The sequence below is a fragment of the Suncus etruscus genome, chromosome 3, assembly GCF_024139225.1.
Source record: "Suncus etruscus isolate mSunEtr1 chromosome 3, mSunEtr1.pri.cur, whole genome shotgun sequence".
Lineage (NCBI taxonomy): Eukaryota > Metazoa > Chordata > Mammalia > Eulipotyphla > Soricidae > Suncus > Suncus etruscus.
The window spans coordinates 127,577,248-127,594,501 of record NC_064850.1 but is presented as its reverse complement, the minus strand read 5'-3'; the positions used below and the strand labels follow the sequence as shown (position 1 = coordinate 127,594,501).

Here is a 17,254-nt window from a genome sequence, read left to right as displayed (position 1 = left end):
GGGGGGCAGACATCTGGCTTCCGATTTTGTCCTTGATTCTGGAGACCAGCTCTTGCCAGGTATAGGGCTTTTCTCCCCTGGACTTTAGTTTTTCCCTGGGCACCGGTCTAGGTGGACTCTATAGGTGTCAACAGGCTTTCCCCCTATCTCTCCCTACACTAATGGTAATGCGCTCTGGGAGGAGGGCAGGCTGTTCTAGCACTGGTTTATATTGGGAAAGTCAGTGGAAATTTTTTCTCTTTGTTTTCATATTGATAGTATTGTGTGCATATATTCTATATATCCATAATATCCATCTTGTATTGGGACCTTGATACTGTCCTACAAAGCTCATTTCAAATATTTTACTGCCTCAGTCCTTACCCTTACTTCCCCCCATCCTCCCATGTAGGTGCAGCTCATGACATGAAGCTCACCACACAGAATGATAAGTGCAGTTAGAGAAATAACTACACTGAAAACTATCATAACAATGTGAATGAATGAGGGAAAAAGAAAGCCTGTCTCGAGTACAGGTGTGGGTGGGGTGGGGAGTAGGTAGATCTGGGAAATTGGTGGTGGGAATCCTGCACTGGTGAAGGGGGGTGTTCTTTACATGACTGTAATCATACAACTACAATTATATTTGTAATCACGGTGTTTAAATAAAGATAATTAAAAAAAACATAGTGGTCTTACATAGGCTCTATTCCAACAACCATCTGTGACACACTTTATTATAAATCATGGTACTGATGATCAATCCCCTTCCCATTGCTGAGGAGCGATGACCACACAGACTTGACTGAGGGCTTGTGTCCTCTGACACTGTCCAGAGTATCACTGTTGGATTAACTGGGTCCTACCCCAATCAGTATTCGTTCTCTACCCCAGAATGTGATCTGGTGTTGGATTACTTTGGATTATTCTTTTTCTACTCTTGGGTGTAGTCTGGTTCTTGCTAAGTAAAAAGCCTGGTTCTCAGGAAGGTTTGGCATTTGATCTCTGGTCTTCTCCCACTAAGCTACCTCAGTCTTAGGAGCAGAAGTTTTGTGTGTTGGAATTCCTGAACCCATTCTACCCCCTTTCACTATGTGGATTATTTCCCATGTCAGCATTTATTTTCAGATCCACGTTTCTCCAGGTCTTGGTTTTGAAACCTGAGGCTTCCTTCTCATGCCACTATCTCTAACTTCTTCAAGATCAGATCAAGAAGCCATTATGCTCGTTATAGAGATGAAGGTTAAAGCACAGAGAAATCAAGTCACGGAGGCTCCTAAAACATGGATTGTGACTCAGTCCTGTCCACCTCTCACATTATTAAAACAATTTCTTTGAGCCCCTAGAAACAAGGCTGCTGCCCTCCTCTCAGCACCCTGTCCCTATCCAGAGTGATCGGTTCCAATATCATTGCCAAAGAAGTCCCTTCTCTGCCCTAGCAGCTAACAGGAATGCCAATTGGCCCAGCCTTTTGGGAAAACCATATGAATATTCTTAAAAAACTACTAGAAACTGAGCTTCCACATAGCCCTGCAATAGAATCCTGGGAACAGACCCTAGAAACAATGCAGAAAAGCACTCTGCATTTCTATTTTCATTGCAGCACTATTCACAATAGCCAGAATCTGGAAGCTCAAGTGCTCAAGAACAGATGATGGGTAAAGAAGCTGTGATATGTCTACACCATGAAATACTGTGCAGTATAAAGCATGAAGTCATGAAGTTCATTTAGATATGGACATGTAGAGTATCATGCTGAGGGAGAAGTTAGAGGGAGATGGGCAGTGACACACTTATGCATTTGCGAGACCTGACAGAAGGTAATAACATCTAAGGGCCTAGTGGTAGCACAGTGGTAGGGCATTTGCCTTGCATGTGGCTGACCCAGGATGGATGCGGGTTCGATCCCCGACATCCCATATGGTCCCCTGAGCTAAGAGTGATTTCTGAGAAAGCAGAGCCAGGAGTAATCCCTGATTGCCACTGGGTGTGGCCCCAAAACTAAAACAAAACAAAAAAAGAAGGTAATAACATCCAGATACAACAGAGATGAGGGCCATGAGGGGATGCTGCTCACTCCCCCCTCCTCCCTACTGTGCTTTTCCCTCCTCCCTCTACTCCAAGCCTGAGGTGATCTTCATGGGCAGAACCTGCTGGGCCCAGTGGGTGGACACTCGACTGCCCTGTTTGCCTGGGTCTGCCCTGGGTAGGCCCTCACCTCCTTCCTGGTCTTCATGGCTGCATCCTGGATCATCTGGGTCATGGTTTCCCTCATCTTCTCTATATTTTCCTCCTTGTGCTTCTCCTCAAGCAGGGCCTGGGGAGGCCATTGGAAAAGATCATTACTGGCCACGGCACCCAATGGAGCAACAAGACATAGGCCAAAGATGAGGAGCCGACACTATCTGCTCCCCAGGGCTGGGGCTGTTGGGACCACAGGACCCCTTTCCCTTCCAGTCCCAGGCAGGATGTCCCCTGGCCCCTGACCTGGCTTTTCTGCAGGTTCGCCTCCTCCAGAAGCTGCAGGCTGCTCCGGGCCCTCTGGATGGCCTCGAACTTGTCACTTTCTAATTCACTGCACTTGGCCTGTAGCTCTGAGGTCTGTTTTTCCAAATGTGTCTTTTCTTCCCTTAGCTGGCTGGCGTCCTGCAGCGCCACACATAACCTGGAAAATGCAGGTGGTCAGTGGCTTCCAGGGCAAAGGGGGGAACAAGAGAGGCGTCTGGTACCCCCCCCCCCATTAAGTGCCGGTCCCAGCACTGGCATGGTCCCCTCTGCACTGTCTTCTAAGAATGCTGGCTACACAAAGGCTGGCAAGAACAGAGCCCAGACAGAGCTCTGTGCAGCTAGGCTGGCATCTGAGCTGAGGGTCAGTTTATCTGGGTCTTTCCTTGTGTCCCTCTCCCGAGAAAACTGTACCAGCATGTGGGTATCTCTCAGCCTTTGTCCGGTTTTCTGTACGGCATCTCATCTCACACGCATGGGCACACACACAGCATTACGAGTCTAGTAGCGTTTTCTCCTTTTTGTGGGGGTAGAGGTGGGGGCACCCCATGTATGCCGCAGACCTCCTCAGCCGTGCTCCGGTCCCCAAACAAGGACAGAGCAGCCCAGGGGAGGAAAGTGACACCCAGAAGGCGTGTCTCCTGGGGATTCTAGTGGCTCAGGGTACCTTCTCTAGGGCTCTGCCACCTGTGTTCCCACAAGCTGCCCTGGCTCAAGGCAGACCCTCCTCCCAGGAGATGGGTGATGAGGGAGGGGAACTGTCACCCCAGAGCCTCTTCCTGGCTCACCTGCCAGCCCTGCCTCTGGACTTCTCTTCGTGGCTCAGCCTCAGGGACTTTCCCTGTGTACAGTATTCAAGGGAAAAGAAATTGAGTGACTCAGAAGTTATCTCAAGAGGCTGATACTGAGACGATCCCCAGAACATTCGGGTGGTGGGCACTGTACAGTTAAAATAGAGCATATGGGCATTCTGAACCACAGGGCCTAGGAAAGTGGTGCTGAGTTATACATTTATCTTGGACTTTGAATGAGGACAGTGAGAGAAGAGAGGGGAATGTGCTAAAGGAGAAGTGTCTGAGACACACACGCACACACACAGAAAGAGACAGACACAGAAAGAGAGAGAGAGAGAGAGAGAGAGAGAGAGAAAGAGAGAGAGAGAAAGAGAGAGAGAGAAAGAGAGAGAGAGAGAGAGAGAGAGAGAGAGAGAAAGAGAGAGAGAGAAAGAGAGAGAGAGAGAGAGAGAGAGAGAGAGAGAGAGAGAGAGAGAGAGAGAGAGAGAGAGAAGCTACAGGAGTAGTAAAGGAGTGCCTGATTCTGACTCAGAATAAAATAGCCTTTGGTGAACAACATGACATCTTGAACTGGTTTTAGGCTGCTGGGGCCAGACACCTCCTGGTATTCTGTCCTCCGGAGTGAGAAGGAGTGACCAGTCAGTGAAGGAGAGCCCCATGGTCCAACTCCCTTCAACATTGCCCATCTGGAAACCTCACACTGGAACTGGGGTACCACGGTGAGGAACATTGGGTGCTGTGCATGTCTTGGATATCTGCGTGGTCTGAATTCAATAAGGAGCTGGAAGATTCTAGCTGAGGCTACTTGGCTGGGACCTCAGAACTCTGAGCAGAGGATGCTCAGACATGAACCAGGTTGGTGCATGTCCTGGGATTTTCCCATGGGGCTAGTGGCTATGACTCGGCTATCACGAACCTGGCCTCGAGCTGTCGAATGCTTGACTGTAGCTGCTGCAGGCGCCGGTCTGACGCGTCCTCTCTTCCTCGTGCAGATGCTGTGTCCTCCTCCTGCAATGTACAGAAGCTAGAAGCCTGAGCGAAGACCAGGATAGGCAGAGTGCCCAGTGGTGAAAGGTGGGGATGTGGGGACACTACGAACAGCATCATGGGCTGCAGACACTTGGTCCATGACCAAAACACAAACAAACAAGCACTACCAATGAGACGTCTTCATTGAGCTGAGCTGAGCTGAGCTGGGTCTAGGCCGGGGCAGCAGGGGTGCAGAGCCCACTCTGAGGCCATCTGCATTTTTCCGGGATCCTCCTCAACCTCTTTCCAGCAAGAGATTGAAGAAATCAGGAAAAAAAATTACTTCCCTTCAATAACAGGGATCTGTCTGCTTACAGCTCTGGGCACATTTTACTCCCCAAAAGAAAAGTGGGGTGTGAAGAAGTTCTGCAGCTAGGAATTGGGGTTCTCAAGGCCTAGACTCAAGGTTCCCAAGGCCTGACCATCTTTCTGACATGCCTGAGTACATGGGAAGGACTCAGAATCTCAGACCAGTGCAGATTCGTGGACCCAAAAGAGAGTTGCTCTGACTCAACAGTGGCAGCAAAGGCTCTTCTGGATGCAAAGCCAAGGCCCAGCCTGCACTTTCTCAAACAGGTGTTTCAGTGATGATGTGCTAAAGGCTGATAAAGATGCTTGTGGCTTCAGTGGTAAAAGTCAGTGGGAATGAAAAGTGACTTCCTGCATTAGGATGGAATTTCCTAATCTGATGCGTTAGAGGCCAGTAAAATGCTTAATTTCACCTACTAGCAACTTTCCTCACCACCTAACCCTGAATAGGTGGATGGTGAGGCTCGTAGAGAGCCAGAGACAGCAGGTACCTTCTTCTGCACCTGCTCCTGGAGGTTCCCCGTCTTCCTGGTCAACTCGCCCAATTTTGCTGTGGCACTTCGCAGATCTGACTTGGCCTCCCTAAACCAGAAAGGAAAGAAGGTAATGGTTCTCCCAGGTTGTCAAGAATAGAGGACGAGAGAGCTAAATCTGGGTAGATCTGCACTGACCGTCATTCACCTGATAAAAAGCCCAGGGTAAGCCAGAGAGACCAGATGTTCCTTCCCATGAATGGGGCGAGTGGATGAGGAATAGTGTGAGGAGAAATGGAGATGGACAGACAGAGGGCAGAAAATGGCATGGGGCTCATCCACAATTGAGCACTTGACTGTATCCCTGGGAAAGACTCTTGCTTCGTAACCAATCATGGGAGCAAAATACCAGCGAGCTAAGTGCCACACCAGAGAGAAATGATTGAATCTCTCCATGCCCATGATCCTGCATGCCAGGGGTTGACAGTGGAATGCTGATGGGCACTGGTGACTGTAGTTGGAAAGTGCACAAAATTTCCCATGTTCTGAGAAAGTCAAATTTCAAGGCTTTTCTTGGGTCTCCATAAAGAGTTGTATCAGAGTTCAAGAACTTTCTAAGGGCCTGAGAGATATGCAGGGGTTAGAACACTTACTCGCCTTACATGTGTTCTACTCTGACTTGATTCTCAGCATCAAAGATGGTCCCCTGAGCACTACCAGGAGTAGTAGATCATTGAGTGCATAGCCAAGTGTGACCTCCTTGCACTATTGGAGGTAACTTCCCCAAAGAAAGAAAATAAAAATGGTCTGAAACATAAAAAAATACTATTATTTCTTTCTAAATAAAATAACATTGCTTTATTCTATGTCAGCTTTATTAACAGATTCTTTTTTTTTTTTTTGGCCACAGCCAGCAACACTCAGGGGTTACTGCTGGCTCTGCACTCAGAAATCACTCCTGGAGGCTCGGGGGACCATATGGGATGCTGGGAACCAAACCTGGGTCAGTCCCTGGGTTGGCCGTGTGCAAGGCAAAATGCCCTGCCACTATGCTATTGCTCTGGCCCTTCTTTTTTTCTTTTTAGGTTTTGGGCCATACCTAACAGCGCTAGGGGTAACCAGGCTCCATGCTCAGAAATTGCTCCTGCAATTTCAGAGGCCCATATGGGATGCCTGGAATCAAATCCAGGTCCATCCTGGGTGGGCTAAATGTAAGGCGAATGCTCGACTGCTGTGCTATCTCTCCAGCCCCGCTCTGGCCCCTCTTAACAGATTTTTTTTGTTTTGTTTTTGGGTCACATCCAGCAGTGCTCAGGGCTCTACGCTCAGAAATGGCCCCTGACAGGCTCGGGGGACCATATGGGATGCCAGGATTCGAACCATCGTCCTTCTGCATGCAAAGCAAACGCCTTACCACTGTGCTATCTCTCTGGCCCCCTCTTAACAGATTTTTAACTAAACCTAGACATGGTGTTTTAATTTACTAAAAAAATTTTTTTTTATCGTAACACCGTGATTTACCAAGTTGTTCATATCACAATTGTTTCAAGCACTTGTCTGGTCCAAGCACTTGAAGCAGCCACCAAAGGCCTGAAGCATTATCCAGGCCTGGGAGGAAAACACGGGCCCTGCTTGGCACCTCAGATCTGACTGCATCTCCTCATGACTGCTCTGGGGACCCCCGTTGGAGAAGAGGGAGAGGCAGTGATGTGCATTTTCCCTCCACATCAGAGACAAGGCGGTTCAAGTTCATTCAGTCATACCACCTGCTCACACCCATCCCAGAATCCGAGAGAAGATGGACGGGGTCGGGGACACAGGGCAGGACCTGGTGTGGGACCCACACTCCCTCCCATTCACTTTATACCACATAGCAGCACCTTCCTACATTCTCTGTCAAGTATGGGGTATATGCAGAATATATAATATACTAATAATCCCCAACTAAAGGCACTGAAAGACACACCAGTAACCACTGTGCTCAAGTGGGTGAAGCTCTAGGTGTGTGTTTCTAGAAGCACAGTCTCTGTCCCTTTAAGGGTATGAAGAAGATACAGAAACATTCTTAGTAAGGGGGTGAGCAACTCCTTAAATGACAGTGAAGATATAAACAGCGTGAAGTGACAGGCAATGAGAGCCAGACCCCGGGTCTTAGGTGAGAAACCATTTTTTGTGCCTGGAGAGCCAGTAACTGCCAACATGGAAGGGACTGTCTCTCCGACAATCCTCACAACCAAGCATGTCTGCTGAGGGCTGCTGCTTGCTGGGAGAGATTCCAAGATACATCATGAGTCAAAACCAGGCATCTGTGACTTCCACAGAATTTTCATAACAGAAGGCTCAATATTATTCAAACAGGGACATGAAACACCTGAGAGCAGGCTGTTAACTGAAATGAAAGTGTTACGTGGCGAAGGCACACAGAGGTTAAAGTCACCAGCACAGACACGCAGTGGAGAGGAGCTGTGCCTGTGAAAGGGAGGTAGAAGCAGCCCAGGGTGGCACGGAGAGGCAGAACTGTGGCTGAGGTGCTTGTGTGAATGGAGCCAACCACGGTTCAAACCCAACTTCACTGGGAGGGATCCCGGAGTACACATGGACTGTGCTGCGTCCCAAGCACCACTGCGTAAGGCCCAGAAAACAAGAGAAAAAGAAGCAATATGTTTCTCAAAAGGACAAGGACAGTTGTCCTGTGGGGCCGGTGCCTGGGGAGAGGGGACAAACAGGAGGCCAGAGGGGACAAAGGACCAGCAGCTGGACCAAGATTGTCAAGGTCATGCTGGAGACACTGGTAGAGGCACAAGCTGGCACCAAATTAGTTCCTGTGATATATATATATATACACCTCACATATACACATATATGTATATACATATATGCATGTGTATTCATATATGTATATATAGTATGTACATATATACATATATTTTGCATCATAGTATCAGACAGCTATGAGAAGGGTGTTGTTTTCTTTAGTGCCATACAGTCTGACACAGCTCTAGACTGAGAGCTTCTGATTTAGCAGCAGTTGGCACCACTAGTTGGGCAGCGCCAGACTCCAGTATGCTCGCTTATTCCATGGTGCCCGTCACAAAGGAGCCGGGACAGGCCCGAGTGCAGAAGCAGCTGCTGGGCCGTCTGCTCCTGGGGCTGTGGCAGGAAAAGCCAGCCTGGGATGTGTGGACCCATTTCACTGTGGCACTGGAGCAGAGTCAGCAAATTGCTCCAACCCCCAACCCCAGATGGTCCCGAGCCTGCTAGGAGCAAGCTGTGAGCTCTGAGTACAGAGCCAGGAGTCATCCCCCAGCTCCCCTGGGTGTGGCTCAACCCCCACCCCCCAAACAACAACAACAACCATTTACCAAGCTGGCCTCTCTTTAAAAGGTCCTAAATTTAGGTTAAGTTTCATTTAAATTTTTTTATCTAGTGCTGATTAAAATTTTAATAATAACAATAATAATCAAAACTAGTGTAGGGCTAATTGTGAGCTGTTATTTTATAATTATTGAAAATACTTTTTTTGTTTGTTTGTTTGTTTGTTTGTTTTTGGGCCACACCCAACAGTGCTCAGGGGTTACTCCTGGCTCTCCACTCAGAAATTGCTCCTGGCAGGCTTGGGGGACCATATAAAATGCTGGGATTCGAACCACTGTCCATCCTGTGTTGGTCACGTGCAAGGCAAACACCTTACTGCTGTGCTATTGCTCTGGTCCCACTTTTTATGATTTTAATTTGTTTCAGAAAAAGCAATAAAAATGATTATCTTAAGCAGGAAACAGGAGCAACAGTGAGAACTGACACAGGATTTGAGCCCTACACACCATAACACACACACACATACACACATACACACACACACACACACACACACACACACACACACACACACACACACACACAGTCCGCTTTACTGAGATGGAGAGGTGGATCTGATTTTCAAATATCACTAGGAGGAAAAGGCTGTGAAAGGGCATGGATATCATTCAGCACAGGGCTTGTATCACTCCAGGACATGTACCACACTTGCAGGGGTCTCAAACTCAATTTACCTGGAGGCCGCAGGAGGCAAAGTCGAGGTGATCCTTGAGTGCAAAGTCAGTAGTAAGCCTTGAACATTGGTGGGTGTGACCCAAACAACTAAAACAAAACAAAACAAAAAGATTCCTCTAGGGCAGGGCCACAAAATGTTGTACGGAGGGCCGCAAACAGCTGCGGTCCTCGAGTTTGAGACCCCTGCTTTAGAGGCTGTAGAGCCATCTCTAGGCAGTGAGACCGTGGGATTTCTGCTCTTGCTGGGGTTGGGGCAAGGAGACTCGGTCTGCTCTGTTCAATGATTGATAAAGGCAATAACTTTTTGCTTGTTTGTTTTGGGGCCACACATGGCGGTGCTCAGGGGTTACTCCTGCCTCTCTGCTCAGAAATTGCTTCTGGCAGGCATGGGGGACCATATGGAATGCTGGGATTTGAACCCCCTTGGCCCTGCATCAGCTGCTTGCAAGGCAAATGCCCAACCTCTGTGCTATCTCTTTGGCCCAATAAAATATTTTTAAAATGGCACAAAGTATTTTTTCAATAACATTATTTTGTGAGGTGAAATATACCATGGTGGGAAACACCAACAGCAAAGACCTGTTCACATGTGAGGAGCCTCATTTTTTGTGGACTGTAAATGTGTTCCAGCCCATGTATCTCAGGGGTCCTCAGGGAAGGGCCCAGCATCCAGGACTGGATATGGGACTGTAGCTAATCACCATTTTTTATGGGGGGGGCGCACATCCGGGTGACGTTCAGGCGTTACTCCTGGCTATGGGCTCAGAAATCGCTCCTGTCTTGGGGGACTATATGGGATGCAGGGGGGGGGTGATCAAACCGTGGTCTGTCCTAGGTTAAAGCATGCAAGGCAGATGTCCAACCACTTGTGTCACCGCTCTGTAATCACTCTGTTTTAAGACCCAGAGAACTCCCCCTGCTTTCCTTAATCCCTTTTCCCTAATCACAGAAGCACACACCCTGTAGTAATCCCCTCACATCCACCCAATTAGCTGGCACAGAACTCACACCTTACTCTCCACCTTACTCTCCCCTAATATAAATATTCCTTTCCCACCTATAATAATAAACTGAGTTATTCTCCCAAAGTGGCTTCTTTATGAGTGCTCTACTCGCCTGAGATCCGACCTCACCAGTGACTTCTACATCCAGCAACTTCTACATCTTGGGATCTGACTTCACCTGCATCATTTACATAAGACATGGATATGCCAGGAGAGTACTAATGGGAAAAGTGGGGACAGGTACGCAAGCGCGCGCATACACACACACACACACACACACACACACACACACACACACACACACACACCAGCAGGGGCCACGCACACACACACACACACACACACACACACACACACACACACACACACACACACACCAGCAGGGGCCACGCAAAGGTACCAAGACACAAGTCTGGACCTACCTCAGCTGCCTTCGGAGCTGGCTGATTTCCGCACTCTGCTCAGACATGGTTTTCAGAAAGTGCTGGTTGGTCTGTCACACAGGAAGGGGAAAACCGATCAGATGAAAACAGGGTGAGGGCCGTCCAGCAAGTGACCCAAAGGTCACATGCAATGAGTGAAGGGCTCTTCTGAGGAAGGAAGGCTGTCCCATGCTACTTCAAAAAGACACATGAGTCCTGACTTGAGGAAATCTCAGAAGAGAACATCTACTTTTTTGGGGGGAAATCTAAGGAGGGGATGTCAGCTTTCAGATCACTATTCTTTGGGGAGGTGAGAATATCTTTCACAGCGGATATTCAGATCAGAGGCCAAGGAGTTGCAGAGCCTAAATAGAGGGTGCCTGTCACATGGGGGAGGGTGGCTCAGAGGGTCACCCTCTCTGGTCACCTCCCCAGATACTGTCTCAAAGCCTCAGGAGCTGCAGGCACTGTCTGTACCTTATTGTGCTCATAGATGACATTCTATGCACAAGCTGCCTTGGTGCTAGCACAGGGAACATACCTGTTTGCGTCTACCTGGGAGCACTATGAAGACACACAATTGAAGCAGGTACAAACTGAAGTGGTGAATTGTAGAAGATAGAGATCAAAAGTTTAACTCAATAATGAGGACCTCAATAAGCCCATTAGTGTAGGCACTGTGTTATGTCTGGATCACACCTCAGCATCCCCGAGCACGAAGGCTCCTGACAATGGGGGAAGTGGGCCAGGCAGGCTCCCTTCATCCCAGTACCTCTGCCTAGTAGATCCTGGGTCCTTCGGGTGAGGAAAGGGGTGGGACTGGGGAGGTAGAGGGAGAGACAAAGGGAGAGCCTGGATCACAGGATGCAACTGAGAAATACTTTTTACGGAGATAAGCAAATCCAAGAATCCAAATATGCTTACAAAAATAGCATCTCTAGGAAATGTGAATACTCTGCCCCAAGTATAGTCAAAATAAATATAAAATTGTGGGGCTGGAGAGATAGCATGGAGGTAAGTCGTTTGCCTTGCATGCAGAAAGTCAGTGGTTCAAATCCTGGCATCCCATATGGTCCCCTGAGCCTGCCAGGAGCGATTTCTGAGCCTAGAGCCAGGAGTAACCCCTGAGTACTGCTGGGTGTGACCCAAAAACTAAAAAAAAAAAAAATTGTACTTCTAAGTACTTCACCACTCCTGCTGTACTATGGTTCTAGACTAAAGGTAATGCAAAATTGAATAATAAAGAAACATTTTATGGCACAATCTTCTGTTCTTATTAGGTATTATCGATAATCAGCAGAATGGGGTCGGAGAGATAGCATGGAGGTAAGGCATTTGCCTTTCATGCAAAAGGATGGTGGTTCAAATCCCAGCATCCCATATGGTCCCCCAAGCCTGCCAGGAGCAATTTCTGAGCATAGAACCAGGAGTGACCCCTGAGCACTGCTGGGTGTGACCCAACCACCCCCCCCCCCCACAAAAAAAAAAAAGAATCAGCAGAATCAATCATTAAAATTAAGGTGGGAAAGAGAGAAATTAGCTGGGAAGTCATAATCATTTTGACCAACTAACAGGTAATCCCATCTGTTAAAATTAGTTGAAATAAAATGACAAGTAAAAAAAAAAAATAAAAGCAACAGGAGATCAATACAGAAAAATTGAGGGTGGGGCCGGATCAGTGGTGCTAGCCTTGCGCACACTAGCCTAGGACTGACATGGATCGATCCTCCCAGCGTCCCATATGGTCCTCCAAGTCAGAAGTGATTTCTGAGCACAGAGCCAGGAGTAATCCTTGAATATCACCGGGTGTGGTCCAACCCTCTTCCCCCCAAAAAAAAGAAAAGAAAGATTGAGGGGGCAAAAGTGAATCATACAGAAAGAGTGATCATATTCCCTTAGTACAGAATAAAGGAAAATTTTGGTGACCTGTTAGTGTTCATGGTCAGGTGATCTCCTTGGTCTCCTTTAATTGTTTTGCTTTTTTGGGGATACTTGAGGTTTCTTAGGGCTGACTCCTGGCTCTGTGCTCAGGATCAGACCAGGGTTGGTGTGCAAGGTGAGTACCCAGCCCAATGGACTCCTGCTCTGACCCCAAGTAGTCCTTTCATTTTTGGAGATGGGTCCTCACTCTGCCAGCAGACCCTCCTGTTTAGCTCAGAGCACAGGTTGTTCTGAGGGTAAGTGGCCCAAGTTCGAAGGCACATGCACAGAGAACACAGATTTCCTGGCAATGGCGCAATGTGCTACTGGGTGTGAAGGGAGAGACAGATCAGAGGAAGGTGGCTGCAGTGCTTCCTGGTTCTATGCAGTTTTGTTGTTGTAGGTGTGCATTAGTGTAAGCATTTGACCATCACTTTTATGATGATGCTTTCTGGTCATCAGCCCAACCCTACTAAATACCTGCATTCACTTACCATCTCCATGTTTTCATTAGAGACGTGAAGTTGCTGGGTCAACTGTTGAAAGTTGCTCAGCTGGTCCTAGAGGAGAAAGAAGGGCATTCATGGTCTTTTATTTGCAACGACTACAGATTTTGTTTGTTTTGGGGCCACACCCAGGGGTTCTCACGACTTACACCTGGCTCTGAGCACAGGGAGTGCTGGCGGTGCTCAGGGGGCCATTTGGGGTGTTAGGGATTGAACTTCATTTAGCCACATCCAATGGCTGCCAATACTGTCCCATTAACTATGCTCCAGCCTGTCCCCCTACCCCACATTTAAGTGATTAAACCAAAATGTCTAAAATCACTGTCTATGTCTAGATGAAAATCATTTGTATTAATTCTCATTGTTTGATTAATATTGAAGATATAGATTCTAAAAAATTACAAAATGTAATAAAGTGCCAATATTGAAAGTTATGTAGCGACTTATGTTTCAGGAAAACCATTATTTATAGAAGTCCTACCAGACTCCATCAAATACTGAAAAATCATATTCTAATGTTCTCAAACCTCTGACACCACCATAGCAGGGATTTACTGACTCTCTTCCCTCTTTTATTTTTTGTTTCTTGGGCCACAAAATATTGAGGGGTTACTCCTGCCTCTGTACTCAGAAATGATTCCTGGTTGATGTTCAGGGAACCATATGGGATGCTGGGAATGGAACCAGAGTTGGGTCTGTGCGAGGCAAAAGCCTTAACCACTGTACCATCTCTCTGGCCCCTACCCCTCTTAAATCCTCTTGGATTCAGGCTGGAGATATTGCAGCAGGGAGGTACTTGCCTTGTAGGAAACAGATTGAGATTTGATTCCCAGCATCACACATGATTTCCTGTGTATCATCAGGAATGAACCTTGAGCATAGAACCAGGAATGAGCCCTGAGCACTTTTAGGTGCGGCTACCCACCCCCATTCCCCATCAAAAATAAAATAAAATAAAGTCCTATGAATTAAGTACTTCTAAGTTATGTATAACCTGATTATATTATATATAACCTGATTCTACTGAGCACTGATGAGCAAGTGACACGAAGTTAAGAGGTCTATATGTTATAAAGTCAGGTCTACACTAGACACTGCTTTAGTTACATACCTGCCTATCAAAGATCTATTTCCTGCTAGCATAAATAAAGCAGAAAATTATGGCATTCCATTCAGGGTGAGTTTCTTACAAATGCAATTCTGTTATTGCTCTACAAGAAAAACATGCAATGCAAGATTACCTTTCGCTTCTGACTTTCAACGATGTGAATCTGGGCCTGGGTCATGTGCTCCTGGTAGAGCCTCTGCAATCTTTCCAGCTCTTGGGAAGCAGTTTGCCAGAGTTCCACAGCTTGACTCTTCTCCTACAGTACAAAGCATGGGCAGAGCATTCACCCAGCAGTAAGGGTCAACCGCCAGAGTGAATGGATCTTCCTGAATTCCTAAATGAGTCCTTCCACGAAAAGTCATGACATAGAAAAGGAAATATGGCCATACTTGAATGATTTTGATAAGAATAAGTTGAGACTAAACCTAATGATTAAAATTCCTCTGAAGTTTCTTTATTCAGATTTCATAGCTGAAAATAAAAGCTCTGGATCAAAATATAGATTTTGTTTTTGGTTTTTGGGCCACACCTGGGTGCACCCAGGGGTTACTCTGGCTCTGGGCTCAAAAATAGCTCCTGGCAGGCTCAGGGGACCATATGGGATGCCGGGGGTCAAACTCAGTCTGTCCTGGGTCAGCCATATGCAAGGCAAATGCCATACCACTGTTATCGCTCCAGGCCCAAAAATATGGGTTTAAATCACTCTCCTTGTTTCACAAGATAGTGCAAATCTTAGAAATTACTGAAGAAAAGGAAAACTTCCTGGTGATGCATAAGACTTGTTTCCATGATTGCAAAAGAAATAAAATGTTCATGACAGTTAAGTAGAGAAAAATCAAGACAGCCTGAGTTGCCCAGACTATTAGCCCTGGAGATGCTGCGAATGTGTCTATGGTCATTTCCAGGTACTGGACATAGTCCCATCTGTGACATGATTTCTATCTTTACTTTCTATGATGTCAGGGACCAAATCTAGGATCCATAGGAAACCTCTGGTAAGTTGTTGGGCTGCATTGCCTGTAAACATGACTAAATGTGAATTGGAGGAAGAGTCTTATTTATTTTTTTTTTTGAGTAAAATTGGGATATGTACGGCATGCTAGTCATTCATATGGCCTCCACCCAGTGTGTGAAATGGTCAGATTACATCCTGTTCTGTCCCTCAACAAGGCATCCCCACTGTAGTGTGGGGATGGGTGTGGCTGGGGTCCCTGAATCAGGGTGATGCTCCCTTGAAGACATGGTGCGTTTCTCCACTCTCCTCTCATGGAGGTACAGCGAGTTCTCAAGTTTGATGGTAGCATGCGACATCATTGCCCTGTGGGTTACTTGCCAACTATTTGCAGCCCCCATAGGAAGTTACTGAATATTCATTTTGTTATCATTTTACAGATTCATAAATCCTAATGAATATAGGTGCTTATAAAAGCCGTTTATTCCAGCTGTCATTTAAAGAACATGTCACTCACCTGGTTGGCGAGTTGTAACTGTTCTCGGAGGTTCCTCACAATTTCATCATCCACGTACAAGTCGTCCCCTACATCTGTGTCGACCGGCAAAGCCTCCAGTTGCCTCTGGACAGCGTCTTTTAACTCGTGGTGCAGCCTTTGGGGGACACGGAGCACAGCAGAGTCACATTCATTCTGCAACAGGACTATGTGGGAGTCAGTGAAGGAACCATGTGGGACTCAGTGAAGGAACATTAAGCCCAAAAGGCATCTTAGGCAGACTCAAGTCCAGAAGTGCTGAGCCACTGTGACAGACAATGCTGACAGAAGGCCAAGGCTCCCTAACCTGAAGTAGTGAGCTGCCAGTTTCGGGCCTTGCAGTGATGTGATGATCCTCTCTGGGCTGGCTGGAGCACATGCTATGCCTACTGAAGTCCCGAGTGCAGCCTCTGCCACCACAGGGTACCTGAGCATGGGCCTGAAGCAGCCTGTGGTATCGCCCTGCCTCCCTCAGCTACTGGGTTGCAGGTTTGTTTGTTTTTTCTGTCCCTCGATCCCGGCCTCTGACAGAGACACTCTAGGGCAGACTCAGCCCTGGGCCCCTTTCTTCTCCAACATGTCCCACTGGGATGTGGGGGAGCCTCACAGGCAGAGAAATAGGGAAATGGGGGCAGGTTTGAGGAGGTGAGAGGAAACTAATTGCAGAGGGGTTTTCCCCAGGCCAGTGTGGGCACACTCAGAAAGATACTGGTGCAAGGGGACAGTTCAAGTCAGCCATGGGGCCCAAATCCAATGACAAGAATGCCTGGGGGCATGGGAGGAGGATTCCCAAGCCAGCCCCACCTTTCGTTCTCCTGGATGACTGTGTCCAGCTGCGCCTTCAGCTTCCCCAGCTGTTCCTGGAAGAAGAGACGAGCTTGTGGGCCACTGCAGACAAGGGTGGCTATGCTGTAGCTCTCTGACATGTGAGACACCAGACTCTGGTCCTCATCTAAGGATGGACAATCATTCCTTCCTTCTAATAGGCAATATCAAATAGGTATTTTATGATACACAGAACACAATAAAACAGTCATTCTGAAGATAACATGAAAATGTTGCATGATACACTGAGAATATTTATACATGCCATTCCTAGGATTGACAGATGCTCATATTAAAAACAAATGAGGGACAAATTCCTGGAGAAAAGACTTTCTTCTAGCAGTGATTTACTCTCGTACCTGAGCTATCACCTACATTGTCTAAATCTTAGATTTTAGAACTGCTTCACTAAGAAAAATTTTAGTAGAAAGAATTAAAAGGGGCCGGGAAGGTGGCGCTAGAGGTAAGGTGTCTGCCTTGCAAGCGCTAGCGTAGGACGGACAGCAGTTCAATCCCCCGGCGTCCCATATGGTCCCCCCAAGCCAGGGGCGATTTCTGAGCGCATAGCCAGGAGTAACCCCTGAGCGTCAAACGGGTGTGGCCCAAAAACCAAAACCAAAAACAAAAACAAACAAAAAAAGAAAGAATTAAAAAAAAATCCTTGGGACCAGAGAGAGAGCATGGAGGTAGGGCATTGACCTGCAGAAGGACGGTGGTTCGAACCCCGGCATCCCATATGGTCCTCTGAGCCTGCCAGGGATGATTTCTGAGAGTAGAGCCAGGAGTAATCCCTGAGTGCTGCCAGGTGTGACCCAAAAACAAAAACAAAAACAAAATCCTTAA

General features: G+C 47.3%; 1 protein-coding gene across 1 annotated transcript in view; it reads right to left on the bottom strand.

Annotated features, from left to right (window-relative positions):
• Nucleotides 1-17,254, bottom strand: part of SCLT1 (sodium channel and clathrin linker 1) — a 43,886-nt gene that overhangs the window by 9,635 nt on the left and 16,997 nt on the right. The window contains exons 5-13 of the mRNA XM_049770196.1: nucleotides 16,391-16,446; nucleotides 15,569-15,704; nucleotides 14,233-14,355; nucleotides 12,980-13,045; nucleotides 10,566-10,636; nucleotides 5,108-5,198; nucleotides 4,195-4,286; nucleotides 2,467-2,644; nucleotides 2,198-2,296 (exon numbers count right to left, since the gene is read on the bottom strand). Of these exons, the coding sequence (XP_049626153.1) occupies nucleotides 2,198-2,296; nucleotides 2,467-2,644; nucleotides 4,195-4,286; nucleotides 5,108-5,198; nucleotides 10,566-10,636; nucleotides 12,980-13,045; nucleotides 14,233-14,355; nucleotides 15,569-15,704; nucleotides 16,391-16,446 (912 nt within the window). The remainder of the gene's footprint in view (nucleotides 1-2,197; nucleotides 2,297-2,466; nucleotides 2,645-4,194; nucleotides 4,287-5,107; nucleotides 5,199-10,565; nucleotides 10,637-12,979; nucleotides 13,046-14,232; nucleotides 14,356-15,568; nucleotides 15,705-16,390; nucleotides 16,447-17,254) is intronic.